We start from the raw sequence: 24,375 nt of genomic DNA on the forward strand, positions 1-24,375 counted from the left end.
AATCATAGAATCACTAAAGTTGGAAAAGACCCACAGGATCATCCAGTCCAACCATTCGCCCTTCACCAATGGTTCCCGCTAAACCATGTCCCTTAACACAACATCTTACACAACATCTTAACACAACATCCAGACGCTCTTTGAACACCACTAGGGTCGGTGACAGGCCAATTTATGAGCCACTGTGGTGTTTTTTGTTTTGGTGTCTGTTGGATACCATTGTCTCCTTGGGAGAATTTAACTCTTCCACGTCAGTTTTATGAAAGCCCATAAGATTGCTTTCAGTTTTAGCTAAATAATGTAGATTCTCTTTCTTTTCCATAAATGTTAATGGGAAGCAGATATCAATGTTTTATCCATGTTGTACTTTTCTTAAGCATAAACAATGATTGAGTAGGGAAGCAAAGATGGTTCACACCTACTAAACATGGCAGACTTGCAACCTCAGAATAGCAAATATTGTAATGTGATAGCCTCAGTAAATGGGACTGAAGGATCTTAACATGTATCTGCATGTACTAGTAGGCTTCCTCTGTGAGCTGAGAACTGAATCACCATAAAGTACTTCCAGTGGTTCAGTGCTGCTGAGTCATTTTAAAGTAGGCTGGCAAAGTGTTTAAGTATGATAGCTGAAGGTGGTGTTTCTGGGTACCCCTGCCTACATTCCTGTGCTGGTGGTGGTTTTTCTCCATGCACGTTTATTTCCAGGTGCGAGTTGTTTGCACCTCAGAGGTCTTTGTGTTCTTCAAGGTTTGTGTGGCGGAAGTTGGCGGCAGTTCTGAGCTTTGCTGAGGAGAAATCACCCTATTCTTGGCGCTTTGGCACTGAAATCACATCCTCCTCCTTGTTTAAGGTTTCATTAGCAATATTATCCAGCTCTTAGCCTGCCTTTTTTTTCTTTGAGTCATTTATTCTTGCCTAGGAAGCTTGTTCACAAGACAGCAGCGTTCCATTCCTTGCTTGCTCATTTTTCTTAGATCAAGGCTAGCAGTGCGCTGTGACTTCTGTGAAGGATCAAGACACGGTGTGTTTGCAGGGCAGCAATCCTGTGTTTCTTGACAACTTACACATAAACCCTCAGACTAGTACTGAAGATCCATGCCAGAAGAGGACATATAGGATTACATTTCCAATATAATTTTCAAATAACAGCCAGAATACACCTTGCAGCATCGTAATCTTTTGTTATTAAAACTGACTTAGCAATCACTTCTACCAGCTCCCTCACTAACCTCAGGTGGATCCCATCTGGCCCCATGGGCTTGTGCCAGTCTTTCTGACAGAAGCAGTAAGAGCTGGAGGCTCACCATGCTGATAGAATTTAAAAGTTTGCATAAGCAAATCACCTTCTGTGGCCTCTCTTCATTAAAAGCAAAGTAGCAGAAGTTTGCATGTAGGCCCTTCCAAGCACTGTGCAGTTTTCCAGTGAGTGAACTGAGGAATTTTGAGCAAGACAGCTTGTATTTCAAAAACCATATTGTTTTCCCTTTTGTCTCCAGGTCTGTGCTGTGCAGGGACATGCTGTTTCAAGCTCAGATGTCTGAGAAGTGCTTCTGTTGGTGTCTCTCTGGGAACTGCCTTTAAACAATCCAACTGCTCCCCAGGAAATACAGCATCCTGGAAAAGTTTCATCTGCCTGCCTTGGCAACTTGAGAACCAGCAGATCATCACTGATCAGATGAAAATAGCTCAAATACTGCTCTGATATTTTTAGTCCAGTGAAACTGGCTAGGCAGTGGCCATACAAACACTGTGGTGCTTAGCTCTCCAGCCTCTGACAATAGCCACCAATCTCACTTGTCAGCACTTTTGTGCTTTCACATGCCTCAAAACCTCTTCTAAAATTGACTTGAAGTTTAAGAAATGTTCAATTAGATGGAATCTCAGTCACTGTATCTCTGTCTTGGAGGACTGTACATCTCCCTGTTCTGTGAGGAGGCTGAGGGAACAAGGTGTACAAACAAGGCTTTCTGGTAAACCTGCCTATCCACTCCAGCTCTGTTGGCCCCATTCTAATGAAAATCTGGCCTTCAAATATCATGTGTATCCTTCACTAAACTTAACTGCCACAGCAAGCTAAGAGGTTAAATCTTTTATATATTTTTTTTATTTCTTTTTTTTTCTGTCTCTTTTCCTTAGGAGAACAAAATAAACTTCTCTTTTTCTGGCTTTAACTCTTGCCAATGTTTATGGTGGTCATTAATGTAAATGACTGTTAATACAGTCAGAATCCCCTGACTGTAAGTTCTCACTTTTCTCCCTGGTCCTTTGAGTTCATCCTTGATCTTAAGTGGCACAAACATACTGACCTGCATGAAACATTCTGAGCTCATGAATTACTTACTTGATAATCAAATTATCTATGAGACTCAGGAAGTTTTCTTTATAAACATTAGTAAGGTAAGGTGGTTCAGACTCTGTCGTGCCAGGAGAGTAAGTCAGAGGGCTAGGGAAGAATGATGCATATGTGAACTCTTCTGTACCTGTTTTTGTGTTATGCTGTTGAAGCAACATGTATCTAAGAAAACTAACAGTACAAATACAGCATCTGCTATTACTCTGCCTATGGTCTTGAACAACTTGTCAGCCTTCCCATCCCAAAACCCCTGTCAGGGAAGAGTTGTTAGTAGATAACGGTGATGAGGGTGGCGATGTGGTGGTGGTGGAGTGTGGGAATGTGGTTCTTTTTGTGTGTGTGTATATGTGTGAAGTTATAGCCTCACTAATGAGCCACACATTGCTGATTCCTTGCCGGTCACTGCTGCCACTTGTAATGTTCAGCCAGTTTCCACTATTGGTTGTTGATAGTAATTATCTGTACAGTTGAAAGGATGGCTGAACTTAGTAGAAGATTCTTTATATTAAAGAAGCTACTATCTTTATCCTACTTTGTATAGTTGCTCTGTATTGTGATCAAGTGCTGTATTTAACAGATCTGATTCTTACTGTTCTGTTGCTAATAAAACTCCTTTTGATTCTAGATTTGGATATCAAAACATCAGGAACTGGCTGTGTGAAGGTTCAGAAAATGGAATGTGATAACTGCAAAATAGAAACTGAGAAGGGGACTAGTGTCTTGCAGTCAATAAAGGTATGATGAACCCTTCCCTATGCCATCAGTGTTTTGAAAGGGACTGTGTGATGGTGTATAGTATAATAAATCACTGAATGCCAGCTCTACAGGTGAGAAATATTCTGGTATTTCTAAGTGTTACTGTGTGTGGGCAGCACTGTGCCTTCATTTATTGCATACCATTGCAACACTAAGTCAATGACTCTAAATACCATGAAGTAAGAAGTCCAGGCACCTTTGATAGCTGAAAGGTATTGAAACAGTGGAAGCAGTAAACCTCATTTCTGCTGTGCTCCTCCCCTACTGCACTTCCCCTCCAAAATAAAAACAGTGGGAATTCCATTATTTGAACAGCGGACTTAATAGTTATGTTTGCTTAGGTGGTGCTATGAGGTACTTTGCTATATGCATCATCATTTCTTATTTTTTTTTCCTGTGGGATATTTTTTCTCAATTCTGATGCCTCAGTGCTATTGAAACGCCTTGGATTAATGTATAACTTGATCTTGAAATTATGTGTCCGAAGTACCAAACTGAATATACTGATAAATACCGTATGTGACATGGCTGTGACCTTGATTTTCTTGATCTTTTGACTTCATGTTTGCTGACATGCTTTTGTGGAAGTCATTGAAGAGTATCCATCTTAAGTGCTGTTTGGAATAAATTTCACTTGAATGATTGAGATTGCACCTGATTTTTATTTTTATTTTTTACTTTATTTTTTCCTCTAAGTATTTCTGAGATATGAAAAAGCCTTTCAATGTTTTTCTGTACAATAAGAGGTGGTTATGTAGCGTGCAGCGTCAGTGAAGTTCAGCTTACATGCTAATTCAGTATACCATAGAGCCAGACTTGCTCCATATTCAGTGAACTACAGTCTATCTGTATCTTCCAGATTCTAATTGACCATATTAATCTTTGAAAGTAACTAAAATCTGACAAGCTAACAGTATTGTATGTTAGAGATATTCTAAAGGTTTGGTTAAAAGTGAGGACTGTATATTAACAACAAAAAAATACATGAGAAACTGCATAATATAAGAAACAAAGCAATTTTAGCCAGTATTATTGATAGTAATCACAGGATACCAGGAGGCTTTATAATGTTGAGGAGAAAGTTGTCCTCCCTCAAAACTCTATTAAATGTGATGAGCATCTTTTCTTGGATACTTGAAAGATAAGAGACTTGAGAAAAGTTGAATTTTAAAAGTGGAAAAATCACAGTCCTGCTTTCTGAGAGACTTCAAGCAGAAGTGAAGATGCTCACTAACAAACTGAAAAGAGCACTGTGAAGTAGGCAATGTGAGGCTTCCGAGCCCTGCTCCTCTGTGTCCTCAATGTAGTTTGGAGGAGCTTGGTGTTGCTCTTCTCCATCACGTCACTGAGCCTGCTTGATTCAGGAAAATAAGGAAAATGTGAGGGAAAACAACAAGTAGAAAGTATAGTCCTTTCCCTCTCTATGTGTTTGCAGTGTTGGTGGCCACAGGAAGGTTCTTGGCTCCCTTAGGCCCCAGGTGAGAGGAACAACCTTGTCCCAGTAAACAGAAATCATTTAAAATGCAAAGAATCAAGAATGAACTGGGGATTTCAGTTGAAGTACTTGTTAAATAGACCTTCAGTAGCTTACAAGATTTGGGCTTTCTCGGTCAGTTACCCAAAGAGTTCTTGTGAGTTGTGGGTGGATCCTGATTGATTTACCTATTGTTCTGGTTACTGTGACTGCTTCAGCATTTCTTGCTACAGAAGATGTTGCCGGTTTCCTTGGTTTCTTGGCTATAAAGTAGCAGGTTAAAGATTTTTAATGAGAATTACCAACCACCTTGTTTTTTGCAGGTGCAAGCAATTGTCCGATTACAGTATTGTTTTGCGTTCAGTCGGTTTTGTCCAACACCATTTTTAAGAAACATTACAGTTTGAAGAAGTTGGCTGTAACTCAGCTTTCTGGTGTAGGTTTAGGAATTATGTTCTGTAGTGAAAAACAATTCTTAATCTCATGGACCTTTTTTCCAAGATTCTGAAAGTGCTTCAGGCTGGCTTTTCCAGTGCAGTACAAGAGCTGATTCTGCCACATGGAGAGTGTTATTTCATCAGAATGTATAGGAACAATAAGAATCCACGAACTCCATGGTGGGAACCTTTTTTTTTTTTCTTTTTTTTTTCCCTAAATCTTTTTGCTACCCAATATGAAGTAGTTAATGTAATGATTGGGGTTTATTCAGGCAGATATTTATCAAAGTATCCTGAAAACTTCTGATATGTTTGATTGTCAAATCCAATTGATAGCAGTGTAAGTCAAATATCGTCTATAGGAATTATGCCCTTTACAACAGAAATTAATATCTGAGAATTGAGATGCAGGTACATGAGGATCCAGTATACATGTGTATCCAGTATATAGAATAAAAAATGCTGAATATTTTTAAATTGATATTCCAATTCAGTACAGTAGTGAAACTGATCAAAGCAGTGTTGCTGTTGAGACAAGTCAGAGTAGTTGCAGCAGCTATGGTTTCTGAATACAGTTAGATTACTTAAATGTGATTTTTCTTTTTCATCCTTCTCCCTTCTTAAAATAGTTGCTTTTCACTCTAAAGACCACTTTTTTTATTTTTAATCTTCCTGAGAGCCCTGTAATTTGTGGTAGATCTCTTGTTTGAATGTAGTTTGCTTACATTTTCCTTTTTTGGTAGGGTATTTTGTGGTATTTTTACTTGTCTGATTTTATGCAACAGCCAGAAGTTATTAAGGGTTATTGCCTTTTGACTTCTTGCTTCTTTATGGAATATTTGAGTTAGTAATGCAGATATTTGTAAAATTCTCAACTTTACTGTGTTTGAGTGAAACACAGCAGAGTCTGGTTATATTTGCAGGCCTAAAGTTAGTTAGCACTTGATTACATCACATAGATTTATGGCTGTACAAAAATACTTCAAGCTTAAACACTGAGAAATGTGCATATATACATATAAACTTTTATACACATATATGTTATATATATGTACATATATATAACATATATATATGTATAAATTATCCTAAAGAGTTTTGTGACACTGTGGGTTGCAGCCAATCCTCTCCTACCCCCAACAAACAGAAAAACACAAACGCAACATGGCATTGAGAATAAAGTAGCACTTGGCAGCCTTCTTTCTCCTGTGTTTCTGGTTAGAATAAAAGGAGTCTTTGGGTTTGACTGCTTTGGAAGCAAGCAACACGTCTGGCAGTTCAGAAGAAACCAGTAAGATAGAAGTTCATGGTGTAAGTTTGTTATTGTGATACAGCTTGAAAAAGGAGGTAGTTTTTGGTTGTCCTAACCATGCACATTTAATTATTTTTTTTTCAGAGCCATAAAATCGATATACGAACAGATGGTGGCAAAGTGATTGGCCTTGGAACGCTTTATGGAAATACAGATATTCATGCAACAGAGAAGGGTGTAAGTAAGAATTGAGGCTTTCTCACCAGTCACTTGTTCAGCTTGTCTGTTGTAAAGTGATTACATTTTGAAGGGCTTACACTGAGGAATATTTAATGATCATCACTGGCTGATTGTCATTTCACTGTTAACTTACATTTGTCTGTTTAACTACACTACCTGATATTATGCTTTGTTTGGATAAGGCTCTGTAAAAAGAGGAGTAATGAACATGAGATCATTCTGTCAGCTCTTGAGGTTGGGCAAGCTGATGCAACACATCTGTGAGGGCCTACAGAACTAAAGCTGGAGTCTTGAGCTTTTTGGTTGGCTGATGTTTAGGCACTTGGATTCTGCAGTAGGTACTTAGGTTTATTGTAGTGTCTCATGAATAACAACCCGATATATGCACATACTTTTTACTTCCAGCATTATATGATTTGTAAGAACTGAAGAGTAGAAAGTTCTGTATATTTCTTTGCATCGAAAGAAGCAATCACATATAATCCTGCTATGACGTGCAGTGGGAAGAACCCTGAGAGCAGGTTTCAGAGAAATAACCTGTTTTTTTCAGCAGATGGCAGCATGAGACAAGCCTGATACTACACTGATTTGATTTTCTTACCACTAGTAGTCGATTCTTCATTATTTAGGATAATGCAGAGCTAGGATCCCTTACATGATGGTACAGTTTTCATAGCTGGTCTGGTTCTTAAGCTCAGTTTGAATATTCAGCCATTGAAATATCTGTGTAAGTGATTGCGTTAGGATTCATTAGATCAGAAGCATTGCTATGTGAAAACATGGAGCCAATTCTGGAAGTAGCTTGGTTGCTTGCAGTACCCTTAAAACCAGCAGAATTGAAAGGAATCAGAAAGAGTTCAGATAGCTTTCTCTACTATAGGGTAGAGTTGAGACCAAGCTGGTAAGATCTCACAGTCCAGAATTGCATCTGAGGTGCTGTTTGCTGTTGCACACCTGGTCAGTTGGATTCTGTGGTCATGTGCTCACTTAAGTAGAACCAGCTGTGAGCTGCTCTGAACTGCTGATGAAAACTAGACTGCCAACATTAAATTATCTGTGTTTCTTTGCAGTGGATACTAGTCTTCCTGTTACATAGAAAGGAGCCCTAAGGCTGCTCTAGCTGAGCTATTGTTATTTCTTTGTGAACATTATTTCATCCTACCAAAACCTCTCAGCATAAAGCAGCATGGGTTGGTTCTGACTACAATGTGCTCTGTCACTGCCACTGTTGGACTGATCAGTGCTGATCAATTATTAGTCCATTTGGGCCTTCTTACTAAGTCAGTGAGTTAGGTTCCATCCTAAGCCACTGGTGACCACAGGAATTGGAAGGAGGCAGGATTAGTTTACAGTCTTCTTAATGTATCTTATGCTTTCCTACAGATGGTTTCTGATGGAAGGATTTGAAAACTGAAATACTTATTTATACCAGTGGAAAGTATTTCATGCTATTTGGGGAGTGCTTTGGCCACCATGGACTAATGTTCCTCACAACATACTAGTATGGTGGTCATCTTTTGATTAGGTGCATGATGCCTGGTCATTTGTAACAAACTACTTTTGGGACACCACTGGAATCCATGGAGTTCATTTCAAATAGCAGCTTAATGGTGCTGATCAAAATATGTAGGGAAATAAGATCTAGAGCTATGTGGAAGTACATGTAATGGTTTTCCTTTTAATTCTTAAAATCATTTATCTGCCTTTTTTCCCCCTCAGACATGCTGTCCTGAAAAAATAAAAAACTTCATGCAGATTAATCTGAAACTTTTTGTGATCATAAATGTTTATATAGTAAGTAATACTGTTAGAAGTTACTCTTCTGTTTGCAAAATTGAAGTAACTTAATTGAAATAAGTAATTTTTAACAGGAATTTGTGGCTATGGAACAACTTAAGTTAGTGTTACTGAACTCATTTAAAAAAAAATGTTGCATACTTAGGATATCAGGGTTTCTTTTCTCACTTGGCCACTTCACTTAATAATCAGCCTAGATTACGTCTCCCTTGTGTGATTGTATGAGATGTTTCTTCCATCAGTTGCAGTCATTGTGTAGCTATGGCTCTGTCAGCATTTCCAGGCCCTCCTGGAGCCGGGGAGGGGAAGGATGTGGTGGAAGACATTGAACACACGCGAGAGAATATTCTTAAGGTGGGGAAAAGGAGAAGATATTTGTAAAATGTTTGACCAAGAATAGCACAAAAAAGCAAAGCCAAGGAAAACAGTATATGTGAGGAAGGAGTTGTTTGTCTTATTTTAGGACAGCAAGGTGTTAGTTTTCGTCTTGAAAATACATTCAGGTGTGAAAACATAGTCAGATTTATGAGGGTAGGCTGACTCTTTTCTTTAAAGGTTAAGAAACAGATGGGACTTGAGCATGTGGTCAGTAACTGTAACTCCTAAGGCTTTACCCTGAAGGGAGGAGGATTTCCCAGAAAACCTGGCGACTCGATGGACAAAAATAATCAAATCTGTTTGACTGGGGTGTCATTAGCTAATCTGCCCCTAGGGGCTTCTCTCTATCACTTATTTAACAGATCCAAACATCTGTGTTCTGCCAAAAAATCATAGGACTTGAATAATTTGAGACTGAAAACATATTTAGTCTCAGTAAAAAGCAGACGTACCTTTTTTTTTTTTTCCATGCCTTCCCTATCTGGAATATTCTTTGTCTTTTATTTGAGCAGTCTGACTTTTTTTTTTCCTTAGACTTAGGTTATTTTAAAGCAAGTTTTCATTGCATTGGTAGCTTTTTTTCAGTAAAGAGCTATCCAATGACTTCTTATCATGTACTTAGATGACTTATCTTATTGCTTTGCATTTTCAAGAAAGGTAGCTGCAACTGATCCATCAGTTGATCAGTGAGCTTGTTTATAATGAGGTGCCTCATAAGGTATTTACCTTACTGTGTTATGCTTTTAGCTATACTAACATCTAGGCAATAGATGTAGCTTTTTGCTTTTCCAACTTTCCATTTCCTGCTCAAGACTGCCACTAGGCAGTCAGTTTGTACCTACGCTATGAGGGTTGCTCTGAAAGTAATACCTCCTATTTTATTACAGAGAAATTTATTACAGAGGCTGATGTTAGTGGTATGGTAGCAGAGGTTGAACCCTCCAGCCAATATGCTGCTCTATTTTATTGCTGTGCAACAGATGGCAGCAGAGGGGCAGTCTGACAAAATGGTGTCTGACATGGAAGCATGTACAAAGCAAAGGTGTGGAATTGAATTCCTCCATGTGGATAAAATTGCATGCTTCTGGCCACAGAGACCAAACAGTATTAGCTCAGTGAGGTGGTGGGTGGTGCATTTCAGCAGTGATGGCAGCAACATGAAGGACAAGCCATGTTCTGAACAGCCATGCACAGCTGTCACTCTGTGACATGAAGAGTGTCTCTACCAGCTCATCCACGTGAATTGGATTACAACCTGGGGACTGTGTACAGAGCTGAGTATCTGCTTCAGTGTGTTGGAACCAATGGCAGCAGTGTTGGAATATCACAAAGGTCATGATGGATCTCACATATGCTCACAAAGGAGCAAGAAGAACACTTCCTGCAAGTTTGTCAGGACCTACTGAAACATACAAGGCTGAAGGCAGCAGCTTCATGGATTGCATCATTTACTGTGATGAGATGTGGTTTCTCTGCTACAAGCTGGAGCCAAAACAGCAATATGTGGAGTAGTGATGTGTGAATTCCCCATGGAAGATGTTCCAGACACAGCCCTCAGTGTGTGAAGTGATGTGCACTGTCTTTTGGGACAGTGAAGTGGTAATCCTTCTGGATTCCCTGGAACTTAGATAAACCATCAACTCTGACCATTACATTGTGACACTGGCTAAGCTTGAAGCCTTGAAATTCTGGAGTCAGTCCTGTCTTAGTTTCAGCTGGGGCAGACTTGTTTTAGTTTCTAGTGCCTGCTATGATGCTATGCTTTTAGGAAAAAAACAATGTTGATAACACACTGTTTCCACTTGTTGCTGAACAGTGGAGTATGGAGCTGAGGACACTTCAATTTTCTCAGCTTCCTCTATTGCCGTGCCAGCAAGGAGGTTTAAGGGGGCTTGAGGAGCTGGGAGGGGACAGAGTCAGGACAGCTGACCTGAACTGTCTATACCATAAGACATAATGTAGAAGAAAAATTGGAAAGAGGGAAGAGAGTTCATTGAGCTGTCCCCCACTGCTCAGGGACTAGCTGGGCATCAGTCAGTGGCTGGTGAGCAATTGATTGTGCATCAATTGTTTTATTTTATAATACATATTTTATATATGTATATTCTATGTACATATAAATTATAATTTATTTTATAAATATACAAAGTAAGAGGGAAAACAAGGATAATAGTTATGACAATTGTAAATAAGGATATTAAAAGGATAATAGTTATTTAAAGGATAATAGGTTAGATACTAACAAAAGATAATGGTTATGATAATTATTTATTTCTCCCACTTTCTTTATCTTAGTAAATAGTTTTTATCTCAAACCCATCAGTTCTGCTTTTCTTTTCCTTTTGATTCTCTCCCCCATCCCACAGGGAAGGGGAGGGGTGAGCCAACAACTGCATGGTGCTCAGCTGCCTGCTGGATTGAACTACAAGGCCAGAGAAGGAGACAGCCTGTCTCTTGCATCAAGATAACGCCATGCCCCGTACCACTTTGAGACTGTGAAGCACACTGCTAACCTTGACTGGGCTGTCCTGGACTGTAGTCCAATTCAGCACCTTCTGATTGCCATCTGTTTGGGCTGATGAAAGATAGGCTGCGTGGCAATGTTTTCCTAGCAGCTGTGGAGTAGTGGGTCACCTCTGCTGGTGCAGATTTTTACAAGGGAGGCACGTAGGCACTTGTTCATCACTGGGAAAAATGCATTGCTAATGGTGGTGACTGTGCTGAAAAATATTGTTCTGTAGCTGAGAATTTGTTCCCTCAAACAGTACTGTTGTCTCTTTGTTGTTGTTTCCTGGGAAATAAACAGGAGGTGTTACTTTCTGAGTGGCTTCTTTAATTTTTTTTTTCCATAAGTCATGGCCAGCTCTTATTTTTGTCCTGCTGATGGCAGGAGTGGCTCTGCAAAAAAGTGTCTCTGCATTGCAAGTTGCTCTTAACTCCCTTCAGAATAGATTAGACTGTTGATCATGGACGTGACAGTGGCTTTTCCTTCACTTGTTGCTTTGGGTCTGTGCCTCAGCTGTTTTGTACCTTGTCATCCTCAGAGCCAATGACTGAGGGAATAGTGGAGTATGTGGTGAGAAGAATGCGATTAATTTTTTAATGTCTCTACTGCCAAAGTTTTATTACAAGTGTCGAAATTCAAATCACTGTCACTTCTGTAGCAACGGGTTGCTGTAGCTTCAGATTTTGCCTTAATATCATTTTCTGTTTGCTGTTGATGCTTAGATTCTGTAGCATTGCTATACGTAGCAGTATCTACAGGGATTGTAGATGTTAGCTGTCACATATCTATAATTCTAGCACTGCACTTCTGTAATGAGAATTTCTTATAGATTAACATAGTTTATTACACTATTTGAGATGTACTGTGTATTCTAGCATTATATAATGTAAAATGTCTTACTGTAAGACTCCATTCTGTAACTTTGCTTAAGGCAAAAAGACTTTTTATGTATGGAATGCTACGATCACAGCATAATTTGTTTATGATGCAGTCCCATGCCAAATCAGTTTCTTTAGCTAATCTACTGTAACACAATATTGTGTGGAATCTGTGCACTGCTGGTTGCTGTTTGTCAGAATACCTCTTACTCCATCCAGGGCATGCTCTTTGTATGACATAACAAGGAAAGGGGCAGCAGACTTGGTTTGTTTGTGGTTTTTCTTTTTGTATTAACTTTTTCCCACAAGGTGATAATGTTAAATTGACAAAATAAATTTCAATTGGCTTAAGGCACAGCTTGATCAAGAAGGCCATATGCCATTCCACATGATAATAACTGTGCAATTCACTTGAATTTGGTATAAGCAAAGCAACAACAAAATGAATAAGGTTTAAGTATGACCCGTCACAATTCCATCATGAATCATGTTTAACTTAGGAAGAATAGAAGTAAATTCACGTGGTAGTCAAGTGAGAATACACCTTATTCTGTTCTGTTCAGATGGGCTTACATTATATTACATGACTGGTTACCTGGATGTAGGTAACTCCTATCGCCTTTTATTCCCCAAATCTATCCACAGTGCAACTTTTCAGATGTTCTCCTTTTTTCTCCATTTCTGTTGAAAAGAAACAGATGCTGTCACTTGTTTTTAAGGCTTTGTATAGCTTGGGGCTTACCTCCAAATATTGAGGCCTGGATAACCAACGGTAAAATGAATGGTTTTGCTGACTGTTAGCCACAGCTAAGGGCAGCTGTGGCTCTTTTGTAATCTCAAACATTCACCAAAGCTGTGCCTACAGAATGAACAAATTACAGCTCTTTTTGCATATTTTTAACAAGAAAGCCAGTGGGTGTATTTGGTGCCAGAAGACTGATCACCAGTGCTTTAAGTGTCTTAATGGTGCATGAACATTAAAGTAGTAGCTTTAATAATGAGAGCTAATCTTCAAAACAAAGGTTTTTTTTAAAATAAATTTACCTTTTCTTTCCATTTGTCTGTTTCAGTTCTTCACTTGCCTGATGGATGCAACAATTCATAGAAATGTTGTAATGAATTACCAACTTGTTTGTCAGAGCTCTTAGATGAAATTATTTGTAATTGAGGAGCTTTGCTTGTTCTGCACCAACAACGATCCATCTGTGTCCTCCTAATGCTGTTATTTCACTTGGCCTTTCCAAACAATGATGATGTTTTCCATTACATTTATTTCTTAGAGTGTGAATATAGAGAAGCTGCAGGGGACATCTATCAACATATCCACAGAATATGGGCTCCTGAAAACTAAGTATCTCTATGCAGAATCTTCGTCTCTCTCTTCAGAAACTGGTGATATTCTGCTGGGAAGTATTCATGGTAAGAGCTGAGTTAGGGAAATTCTGGCAAAAATTTAGCTGCTTTGAAGGTATTTATAATGTTCACAGTAACAAAAGGAATAATGCTGTAGTCTATTTCAGTATAATCAGCTGTTCATGGTACATGAACAAAGCAATCCTGTATTTCCTAGGTACTTAATTGAGGAGAGCTAACTTATCACATGGTATGTTGCATTTATTTTTGAAAATAATTTTGTAAGCACACATGAAATAGGAAACAAAACATATTAATGAGGTAAAAATCTCTTTGATAGAACTTGGCTGTTTGACAAAGATTTTAGCAGAAGTAGCTTGTGTGTACTGACACTCTATAGTAACAAAGTGGTAACAGCTTTTGTTATCTGGGAGGTTGGAGGAGGGAGTCTGTCATCCATCTGCCCTTTACTGTCATTCACCTATAACTTAATTAAATTAATTTGGGTGTCATTTGATACAAACAGTAGTCAGGGTTGTAACCTAATGTTTATTTTTTCTAATTTAATGAAGTTCCCTGAGTGTACCATAATGCAATTGTGATGATTTAACAAGTGAAGCAAAGTGGCAGATGTATAAGCTGTGAAAATTACTCAGGCCTATCCAAGTTCAAGTTTCTAGCTATACATCTTTATTAGTAATTTACTGCAATTTTTAGCAGTTTTCTGTTATCTTGTTCCAGAAATGATTCTCCATTGTCCATTTATAGTAGACAGAAACTTGTTTTCTAAACCCATTAGGTAAAGTTCACTTCAGCATGCATAGGCAGAAATAATGATTTTTGTTGTATTTTTCTAACATGTAGGCTGTTCTGCTATTGGTACTTGTAGCCAATAAGCTGTTGAGGTTTTTGTTTTTCCTTTTTCTTCTGACTTCTATCAGTTATGCTTTTGTGGAATAATCATCTTGTGTGCTTGTTCGTGCCTCTGTGCACATCCAGAAGGTTTTTATCTTGATACAAAACTGAAATAATAACAGCTGTTGTTAATGACATACTTCCTTAGTGATGCTTCGTGGTAATTTCACTAAGGAACAGTGTGAAAACAAGTTCAACTGTTTCAAAATTAATGTTAGAAATGTCTGTATACTTCAGGGTTATTTTCATGAGCAGAGCAGTCTACTAAATGGGTCTGGAACACCTGACAGCATTTTAGCTGTTTCTTTTAAAAAATGGCTTATGGTTTTCACACACAACTCTGATGTCAAGAGAACACAAACTTCACAGACCTGCATGAGTCCTGTTTTTGTAGTTGAAACTTGAGCTGTGTAATCCTAGTTCTGTTGGTGCCCAGGCTTGAGTGGAAACCTTGGCTCTGGAAGTGCCTGAATTGAATTCAAATTAGGAACTGAAAGACTAGAAACAACTCTAAAGAAATACTATGGTGATTGTGTATTGTAGACCTCAAGTAATCCTGTAATGGTAATTGTCTTCACTATTTTTTCTCTCCAGTGCCTCAGATTATGGAGGCATGAGCATATTGTCAGAAGATCATTTACTGTCACAAAAAACACACACAAAACCTACACTGCCAGAATAGTACAAATAAGCAGCAGACAAAAGGCTGTTTTGGCCTCTTCTTATTGAACAAAGTGAGTGCGTGTTGTGTCTACGTATGTATTACAATGCTGAAATTACCTGATGGTTTTGTTAGAGAATGAAAACTGCTGCTTTTTTACAGAGTACCTGTATCACTGTTAGCAGGATGAATACAAGTAGTACTTTTAACACCTGACTTCTAATTTATTAGCTCAGTATCCTAATGTCTGTGAGATTTCATTCCTTCTTTCAGTGCAAAAATGTTGTTTGTACTTTTCTAACTATTAAAAAATAAATAAATAGAATTTCAGATTTTACTTAGTTATGCCACAAACATAACTTTTCATTTAACATAAAAATGCTTGTCTGAAGAGTTCTGTATTTTCACTTGTGCTAGGAGGTATGTGAATGATACTGTCTCAAAATTACAAAATAGACAGACAGACCATTTGGTGGGTAAGGAGTGAGCTGGATAGTTGTGCTCAGAGTTGTGATCAATGGCTCAGTTGTGGTCCAGGAGAAGACCAATGATAAACGGCGTTCCCCAGGGGTTGGTATTGTGACCTGCAGTGTTCAGCATCCTGGTTGACAATGTGGATGGTTGGATTGGGTGCATCTTCAGCAAGTTTGCTGACAACACCAAGCTGTGTGGTGTGGTTGACACGCTGTAGGGAAGGGATGCCATCTGGAGAAGTGTGAACAGCAGATTGAGGGAGGTGATTTTTCCTGCTCTGCTCTTGTGAGACCCCACCTGCATTACTGCCTTCAGCTGTGGGGCCCCCAGCACAAGAAGGATGTAGTCCTTTTGAAGCACACCCAGAGAAGGGCTATGAGAATGATCAGAGGGCTGGAGCACCTCTCCTATGAAGGCTAGCTGAGAGTTGAGGTTGTTCAGCCTGGAAAAAAAATAAGGCTCTAAGGAGATGTTGTATTGGCCTTCCCCTGCCTAAAGGGGGCCCACAGGAAAACTGGAAGGGGGCTATATTATGGGGTTTGTAGTGATAGGACAAGGAGTAATGGCTTTCAAGTAAAGAAGTGTAGATTTAATTTAGATATAAGGAAGAAATGCTTCAGTATGAAGATTATGAGGCACTGACACAGGCTGCCCAGAGAAGCTGTGGATGCCTCATTCTTTGCAGTGCTCAAGGCCAGGTTGGATGGGGCTTCAAGCAGCCTGGTCTATTGGGAGGTTTCTCTGCCAATGGCAGGGGAGGTGGAACTAGGCAATCGTTAAGGTTCCTCCCAACCCCAATCAATTTACAATTCTATGATTTTGCAGGTCACTGCACCTTTTTACAAAAAAAACTAAACTTTTATTCAGTAAGACAGTTAGAATGAAGTGTCCAGAAACATACTCTTATGGAATGTTTTGGATCTGATGTCACTATATTATTTAAGGTGCCCTTAGAATGGGGGATTACAGTTTGCATGGAAATATCAGTGAATAATACATGTTTGTTTCTGTAATCTAAGCCACAACTGAAGGGAAGGGAATAAATGGTCCCAGTTGAATCTAATCAGTCTTGCAAGGGAACATAAAGGTAGAGGTAAGATGATATGCATGTAGACATTCTTCATTGCTCTCTTGCATGCTTCATCAGCGTAACCCAGCCTCCTCGAGAGTCACTGAAACAAACAGAAGAAATAGGAATAACATAAAGTGATGCTCTTATTTATGTTCCCAAAGCTGTCTTTTCTCTTTGGACTTGCACTGGCCCTGTCTTGCAAAACTATAATCTGAAGCTTTTCATATGTGGCAGAAAAGATAGCTCTTCAGAAGCAGTAGATAAAACAAAACAGAAAAACTACTAAGCCACTGTAATCAATTTTCTGTTGAAACTCTTAGGTCTTAAACTTTTCAGTGTTGCACTGCCAAACTGAATTCAACAGAATGTTAAAATCAAGCTAGTAATTACCTTTTTCCTTCTTTGCTGTTGATATATCCATAAAATAGATGGTTAACTTCAATTGTAAGTGTTGGTCTTCACTGAACAATTATTTGACCAAAAATACACTTCCCTGCGCTATTTGTATACACAGCAGGAAACTCCCATCTGCTTAAAAAGTAACTTCTGTTCTAGCTAGATGTTTGAAATGAGCCTATCACTCTAATATGTGTACATTATGCAATTTTAGTCATATGCAATGTTTGTGATTGATATGATTTTGATTTCTAAATGTTTAATGTTCTTCAAGGATCTGTTTAACAAAATAGAAGGGGGAAAGTAAACCACAAAAACAAACAGAGCAGCAAATCTACAAGTCCAAAGAGCTATATTCAGATTGTGTTGTAATCTATGGGAGTTACTGGTTGACAAAATCCTAGGGTTTTTTGTAGATTGTATAAAAATAAATACTAGTAATGATAAGATGGGGAGAAGGATGGGGTAATTATTGCATACCTTAAAAAAAAAAAACCCAAAAAACAACAAGCGAAACAAAAGCCCAACAATGAACCAAACCTCTTTCAAATCCACTGAAATGTTGTTTTGTTTCAAATGTAATTTGCAGAACAGCTCAGTATTTTATACAGTATGTGCTTGAAACAATGAATTCAAGACTATTGATGATAGGCTTCTTTTCTAGCTTTCAGTTCATGGGCTGCTAAAGAAAACATTACAGAGCATACAGTGGAATGCATTCTACCCTAATGACTGTATAATTACAGAAGGCAGGAGCAGAACTTGATCAGGATCTGGAAACTTTTGTGAATACTATGCATTATTAAATTAGACTAAATTACTGTGATCGGCTCTCTTTTATTTTGGTTTGTTATCCTTCTGGGATGATGAGGGAGTAGCAAGAGTGAACTGTCACGGCTCAGTTTTTTCACTTAAAGCTTTTCTTCTGTGGCAATATGCATGGCATAAATAGAAATATGAGAGCTTCTACCAACTTTTAGACTGTTAACAGCATGGATGATTCTTCTTTTATGAGGTACATCCCTCATCCTTCCAGATTCTCTTGGTGCTTAACGTGATGTGGAAGGAGTGTTTGAGATTTACTGGTAACACACCAGGGCCAGTTCAGAGTAAGCACTGGAATAGGCTCCCCAGGGAGATGGTTGAGTCACCATCCCTGGATGTGTTTAAAAACCATTTGGATGAGGTGCTCAGAGACATGATTTAGCAGAGGGTTGTTAGGGTAGTGTGATTAGGTTGTGGTTGGACTTGATGATCTTTAAGATCTTTTCCAACCTGAGCAATTCTATGATTCTATAATGCAAGGTCAGTAAGAGACCATTCTGTGTCATAGGCCTTCTATACTCTTGTTTAATTCTCCAGTCTGCCCAGCACACTCATATCTTACTGAATTCAATGAATAGCATTGTTGATGAGTTATGTATGTAACAAGAGTCAGTTTGGAGGGAGTAGGTAAACTTCAGTGATTCTTCAGGCAATTGTCTAGAAAACAGCCTTTGAATACAAAGCAAAAATCCCTGTGTTGGAGGATGAGGGATGAATACATATTAACACATAGGAAAAAGAAGGAAAATAGAAACTATTTAGATATTCATCCTATTCAAGTACTAAAATCATCTACAGTGTTGATGTGGGCACCTGACCAACTTAAAAAAAAAAAAAAGAAAAAAAAAAAGAAAAAACAGTCCCTCTTCCTTTTTCGCTTTACTCAGACCAAGTTTTTTCATCCGGGATCAGTTCTTTGTTTCCCATGTGTTGAGATTTTTTTGTTTGTAAAGCAGTAGTATTGAAGCAATATAACTGGTTTATGCTCTTTTGTCTTTATATGCAAAGCATATATCTCACCATGAGATATCATTACTTTAATCTTTATTGAGATTTGAGAAACCAGTCAAATACTCCACTTTTAATATTAAAATCTCACTCTTTCTTTCCTTAACAGGTAACACCAGCCTTGAGACAAAAACAGGGAATATCACAGTAGGTACGTTTTGTCTTCTCTCTAAGATAATGTTTCTTCTCTCACTCTTCCCTTTTCCTTTTTAAATATAAATACTCACACAAAGGCATAAGCTAGTTTTCTTATAATCTTCAAACATTTCTGCCCTCATTCCTTTTATTTTCAGGAATAGCATTCACTAGTATGTACTTGAAAGATATTTTCCAAACTTGGCTCTAACAGCCTTTTTCAGAGTAGGCAAGTCACCGTACCCCCTGTGCTTTAGGTGTTAGATTGAATCTAAGTGTCTTTAGATTAAGACTGGACAAAAGGGCATGAGAAAATACTAAGTGTACATCAAGTGTAGTAATTTTGCCTTTATCCTAGTTCTGTCTTACATTTGTTATCAGTGATTAGCTATGTTTAATTTTCATATCGTGTAGCATTTATCATTGATGTATTGTGAGGTAGGAAAAAAGCTTGTGAGAACCTGATGGTTCCAAACTGTTATGTTGGTGACTCTCTTTTCCCTTCAGAAATAGTAAGTAGCTCTTAAATTTCTTCTCAGTTAATAACTGTTAGACGTTATCAGTTTTATTATTTTAAGAAAGCCTCAGGGCAACTGGTGTTCTATATGTTGAGTTTCTCACTTTCTTGACCATTTTCTTGTAATTTCTCTGGAATTAAACTGAAATAATAGAAGGTATAGATAAGGCTAGTGATGGTTATTACAGTCACTCACTAAGCATCCTGCAGGGACACGCTGTCCTCTTACAAGTCCTCTTATGTTTCTAAGCAATCTATATTAATATTCCTGGAAAATGAATGCAGTACACATTCTCATGAGTTAGTCATTAAACCACAGAATTAAGCTTGCTAGTCTGTTTTTCCTTCAGTTAAATAAACTCATAGAACATGAAGAGTGTTTGAAGGTTTCTTAACACAGGAGCTAGGTTTTTTTTCCACCAACAGATGATTATTTTCCTTTAATTAACCTGGTTCAGCTTAAACATTTAGAAGTCTTGTGATTGTTGAACTAATTTTATTTCTCAGATTTGAATTCGGAAAACATTGGTTACAGTTAATCTCTTCCTAAAGAGGATTACCCCCCTTAATTTTGTATGAGTTTTTCTAAAGGCAAATGGCTTTTAAGATTCAGTGGTTCAACTCTGAAAACTTGAAAATGTAAACTTTAAGTGCTAGATTTCTGCATGTGAGGAATTAATGCCATAAGATAACTCTCTGACTGTCCAACAAACTGACATTTTCCATATATCCAGATACCTTTTGCGTTTCAACTTAAGCCTTTTGTCTCTTGTGTTCTTGTCATTCTCCATTCTGTCTTCATCTTCATCTCCTCCTTGTGGATAGTTGAGGGCTACTGTCAGGTTCTGAAGCTGCCTGTTCTAGGGGCTGTATAAGCCCTCAGCCTCTCCTGACTGAAAAGTGCTTCAGACCCCGACTATCTGGTGTTCCTCCACTGAATTCTCTCTAGTTGATTGATGTCTCTCTTCTGTTGGGAACCCTAAAACTAGGTGCTGTATTCTAGATGTGGTCCAACAAGTACTGAGTAAGTAGAAGTGGATGGTAATCCCTTCCCTTGGTATGCTGGCCGTGCTGCACTTAATACTGTCAGGGTTACTGTTGGCCTTCTTTTCTGCCAGGGTGCAAGGCTGACTTGTGTTCACTCCAGCTAAAACTTGTTTATTCCTCAATGTTATTGTTATTGTCTGACTATGTATTCTCTACTCTGCTGCCAGACCAAATTTTCCCCTACCAGCTCAAAAAAATAAAAAGAAAATTCTTTTGGTATTTAACTCAGGAGAAACGACTTACAGGTTTGAGGGCAAATTGACTCTGGTTTATAAGCAGCAGGAGCTTAATTCTGGAAAGCAGAAATGTGTATAAACATCCAAGAAATCCCTTATCTTTTTGTGTTTTCCCTTTTATGGATGTCAGCGTCTGTTGGCATTATTCTGCCAGCTTCTTTCCTCTTCAACCAATACTGAAGACCAAAAGGCTTTGGTGACTTCCTATGGTATATATGGTATACTCACTGTTGTAAATGAACTGAAACCTAGCAATTACAGCAAAGTTTCAATTTTCTTGAAAACATACATAGTAGCTGCTTACTATTTGTGAATAATCCTCACATGAAAGTGAGCTCAAGTTTCTAAGACTTGTGATTTAAGAATGCTCTCACAAGGTAGTTTTCCAGCATTGAGGCAGAATACCAGAATCTTATTTTCAGAGGGCTTTGAATGTGAAAAACAATGGTATTTTTTTGAACAACTGAAAAATTAAACACTGAACAGTTTATTTAGCAATGTTGTATCTGCTTTTTTTTTTCTTTTCCCTTCTCCTTTAGCATTTGTTTTTTAAAATGTGCTCCAGGGAATTTTTAAATCAAATCTTATTTCAGAATTTCATTGAGGCCATTTTTGTACCATCCTAAAGTACTATTCATATATACTTTAAAATACATATAAGTTAGCCATGCACATGCTTGTGTCTCAGTACTTCAGTTGATCTAGTCTTTGCCATCTGCATGAAATGTGTTAATGTGTTTGTCCTCATTTTAAGCAGCCTTTGTCTTCCAGTCTCCTATTTCAGAACTTGGCCTTGGCTCTGCTGATGGCAAATTCTTTTTCCTTTGTGCCCATGCTTTCTCCCACACCATCTTATACAAAGGATCCTGATCTTCAGAGAGACTGGAGTCAGCTGCATTTTCTTGTCCCTCAGGTGCCAGGTTATAGAAAACAGAAATTTAAAATAAATAAATAAATAAAAGCTTAGTCTGCTGTGAATTAATACCTACTGAGTTATTACCTGGTTTCATCATCACTCCATTTTCTCTTTCCTCTTCCCTTTCTTTATGTCCTATGGAATGCAGAGTGTTTTGGACAGAGCTTATGTACTGGAGAAAACAGTTAATAGTTTTGAGTGTACAGTAGAAGTTGATGTTGCCTGGCTGTAAGAGCATTTTTCTTGCAGCTTAGAAAACCACAAACTTTTTTCTTTTGGGTGTGTTCAAACATTAAGCCACGTTGATGATGCTGCATCACATGTTTTATAACTTCTCATATAATGACACTGAAAATTCGGAATATTGTTACAATATTAACTTTTAGATACCTAATGTATTTGAAGCAATATTTTTTAGAACTCTTAATAAGAGATAATGTACTTGCAGAATGTGTATCTTGCAACAGTTGTCAATACCCGTGCCTTTATAGGTGAAAAATGAAGTATTTATACTACACACGTCATAGAATCACACAATGGCTTGGGTTGGAAGGGACGTCAAAGATCACTTAGTTTCAACCTCCCTGCCAGGGGTAGGGTTACCACCCACCAGATCAGGCTTCTCAGGAACCCATCAAGCCTGGCCTTGGGCACCTCCAGGGACGGGGCACCAGCAACTTCTCTGGGCAGCTGTGCCAGTGCCTCACTGCCCTCTGAGGGAAGAATTTCTTCCTAACATCTAAACTGAACCTCTCCTCTTTCACTTTAAATCCATTCACCCTTGTCCTATCGCTTCACCCACAAATGGATGCTTTTGTTCCAATGCAGAGCTAACTAGTCTGAATTCCAGGCAGGAAAAATAAAACTAGGCATCCAAGTATGATCCAATTCTGTTAACCTCTAACGTGCAATATTTTCCTTCAGATACAATGTCTGACAGTTTTTCACAGTTGCCACAAATGGAAAAACAATTGATTTTTTTTTTTAAATTGTTTTCTTCCCTCACGAGTTTAGATATTCTGAAAGAAGATCCTACCTGACCTACAGTAGGTCAGAGGCTTATCACGAAGTCATACTTAGCATGTTGTATTGTGATGCAGGATTGAAGCGTGCGGTGATTTTCTTTTCTTGCCAGCAGAGCAGGTTATTCACAACAGACTATGGCCTTTCAAAGCAGTGGTTATACTGTAAAATCTGTGTGGAAGTTAGGGGTTGAAAGATAGTCAGGACAACTTTGTTAGCAGCGGAGCTGTCTCCATGGGTGATTTCGTTGCTGCTGTCATAAAAGTAGCATAGCTCATGTCTACTACAGCAGAGTTATTTTTCTTAAAGCTTAACAACTAACTTTTTGTTTTTGTAGTAGTAGTAAATTCTTAAATAGCTGAAGTTGCTCAAGAGTAATCATCTGTTCCTTTTGCAGCAGAACAACTCATTCTTGTATTTCCTCTTGAGCTGTCAGTCCTTAGGAAACTAAATTTTAAACTATGCTTTCTTTTCTTTTTTTTACTCTGTTATTTGCATTAAACCCCAGTTATTGATGGATATATACTTAAATATTAAAAACTAATAGCCTTTTGTTCAATCAAAATTGTGAATTATATATTGTCTCTATTTTGTCCTTCCAGATTCTCTTTTTTAATGTAAGGTAATTTTTCCTGTTAAAATCTTGATTTATTTGAATTCACCTATTTGAGTTGTAGAACTTACTCATCTCTGTTTCTAACCCATTTTCTTGTTCTTTCCATCTTCCTGCTTCTCACTTATTTACATACAGAGATACAAACCTTAAAGAGCAAAAACCTAAAAAAAAAAAATAAAAGGTAGGCTTCGTAGAAATCATGGACTACTTTACATCTTTCAGTATCTGATTTGATGTCCATAAAACTTTTTCCATCAATCACACTTCTTGTTGTTCACCTCAAACATGTTTCCTATTGTTTCTGTTGTTCTCTGTGAAGTGCCCTCAGCCAGCTGTGCTGCCCAGGCTGCTAGCAGCTCTCCCTGGAGCGGCAGCGTCCTGTCACAGCAAGATCGTCTTTCTTCACAGTGCAGAGAAAAGCTAATAATATGCTATGTTTAAAACAGAAGAATTAGAAGCTGGATATTTCCTGTATCTGTTGACAACAAACTCTCTGTCAGGATTATATGGATCATAGAATCATAGAATGGCCTGGGTTGAAAAGGACCAAAAGGATCATTGAGTTTCAACCCCCTGCTATGTGCAGGGTCGCCAGCCACCAGACCAGGCTGCCCAGAGCCACTTCCAGCCTGGCCTTGAATGCCTCCAGGGATGGGGCATCCACAGCCTCCTTGGGCAACCTGTTCCAGTGTGTCACCACCCTCTGAGTGGAAGAACTTCCTCCTAATACCAAGAAAATGCTTCATTGTGACCTACCCAAGCAAGTTCAGTTATTCCTTCAGATTTGGAACAGAGCTCCTTTTACATACAATCCACTGCATGGGAAAAGCATTCATGTCCAGTTCCAGGTGTTATAGGTTTCTTGTTGACCAAAGATGGTGTCACTTATTCAGCTTACAAAATCAGGATTGGCCACTTTTTTTGTTACTTTTCCCTCCAAAGATCTCAGCTCTAGCTGAGGGATAATCCCTTTACATGATTGTTTGTAATACACTGATCTTCCACATCTGCTCCAGATGTGAGTTTAAGGTATTAATGGTGGACATCCTTGTTATGATTAATCAAGTTTATTCCCCAGTGAATATTTTCACTTTGGAAATGACTACT

General features: G+C 38.3%; 1 protein-coding gene across 2 annotated transcripts in view; it reads left to right on the forward strand.

Annotated features, from left to right (window-relative positions):
* The window catches only part of FAM185A (family with sequence similarity 185 member A), a 39,812-nt gene that overhangs the window by 2,412 nt on the left and 13,025 nt on the right, over nucleotides 1-24,375 (forward strand). For both annotated transcript variants that reach the window (XM_015275768.4, XM_046900513.1), the window contains exons 2-5: nucleotides 2,982-3,091; nucleotides 6,420-6,512; nucleotides 13,355-13,493; nucleotides 18,888-18,929. In XM_015275768.4, coding sequence (XP_015131254.1) covers nucleotides 2,982-3,091; nucleotides 6,420-6,512; nucleotides 13,355-13,493; nucleotides 18,888-18,929 — 384 coding nt within the window. The remainder of the gene's footprint in view (nucleotides 1-2,981; nucleotides 3,092-6,419; nucleotides 6,513-13,354; nucleotides 13,494-18,887; nucleotides 18,930-24,375) is intronic.

The sequence above is a fragment of the Gallus gallus genome, chromosome 1, assembly GCF_016699485.2.
Source record: "Gallus gallus isolate bGalGal1 chromosome 1, bGalGal1.mat.broiler.GRCg7b, whole genome shotgun sequence".
NCBI classification, from domain to species: domain Eukaryota; kingdom Metazoa; phylum Chordata; class Aves; order Galliformes; family Phasianidae; genus Gallus; species Gallus gallus.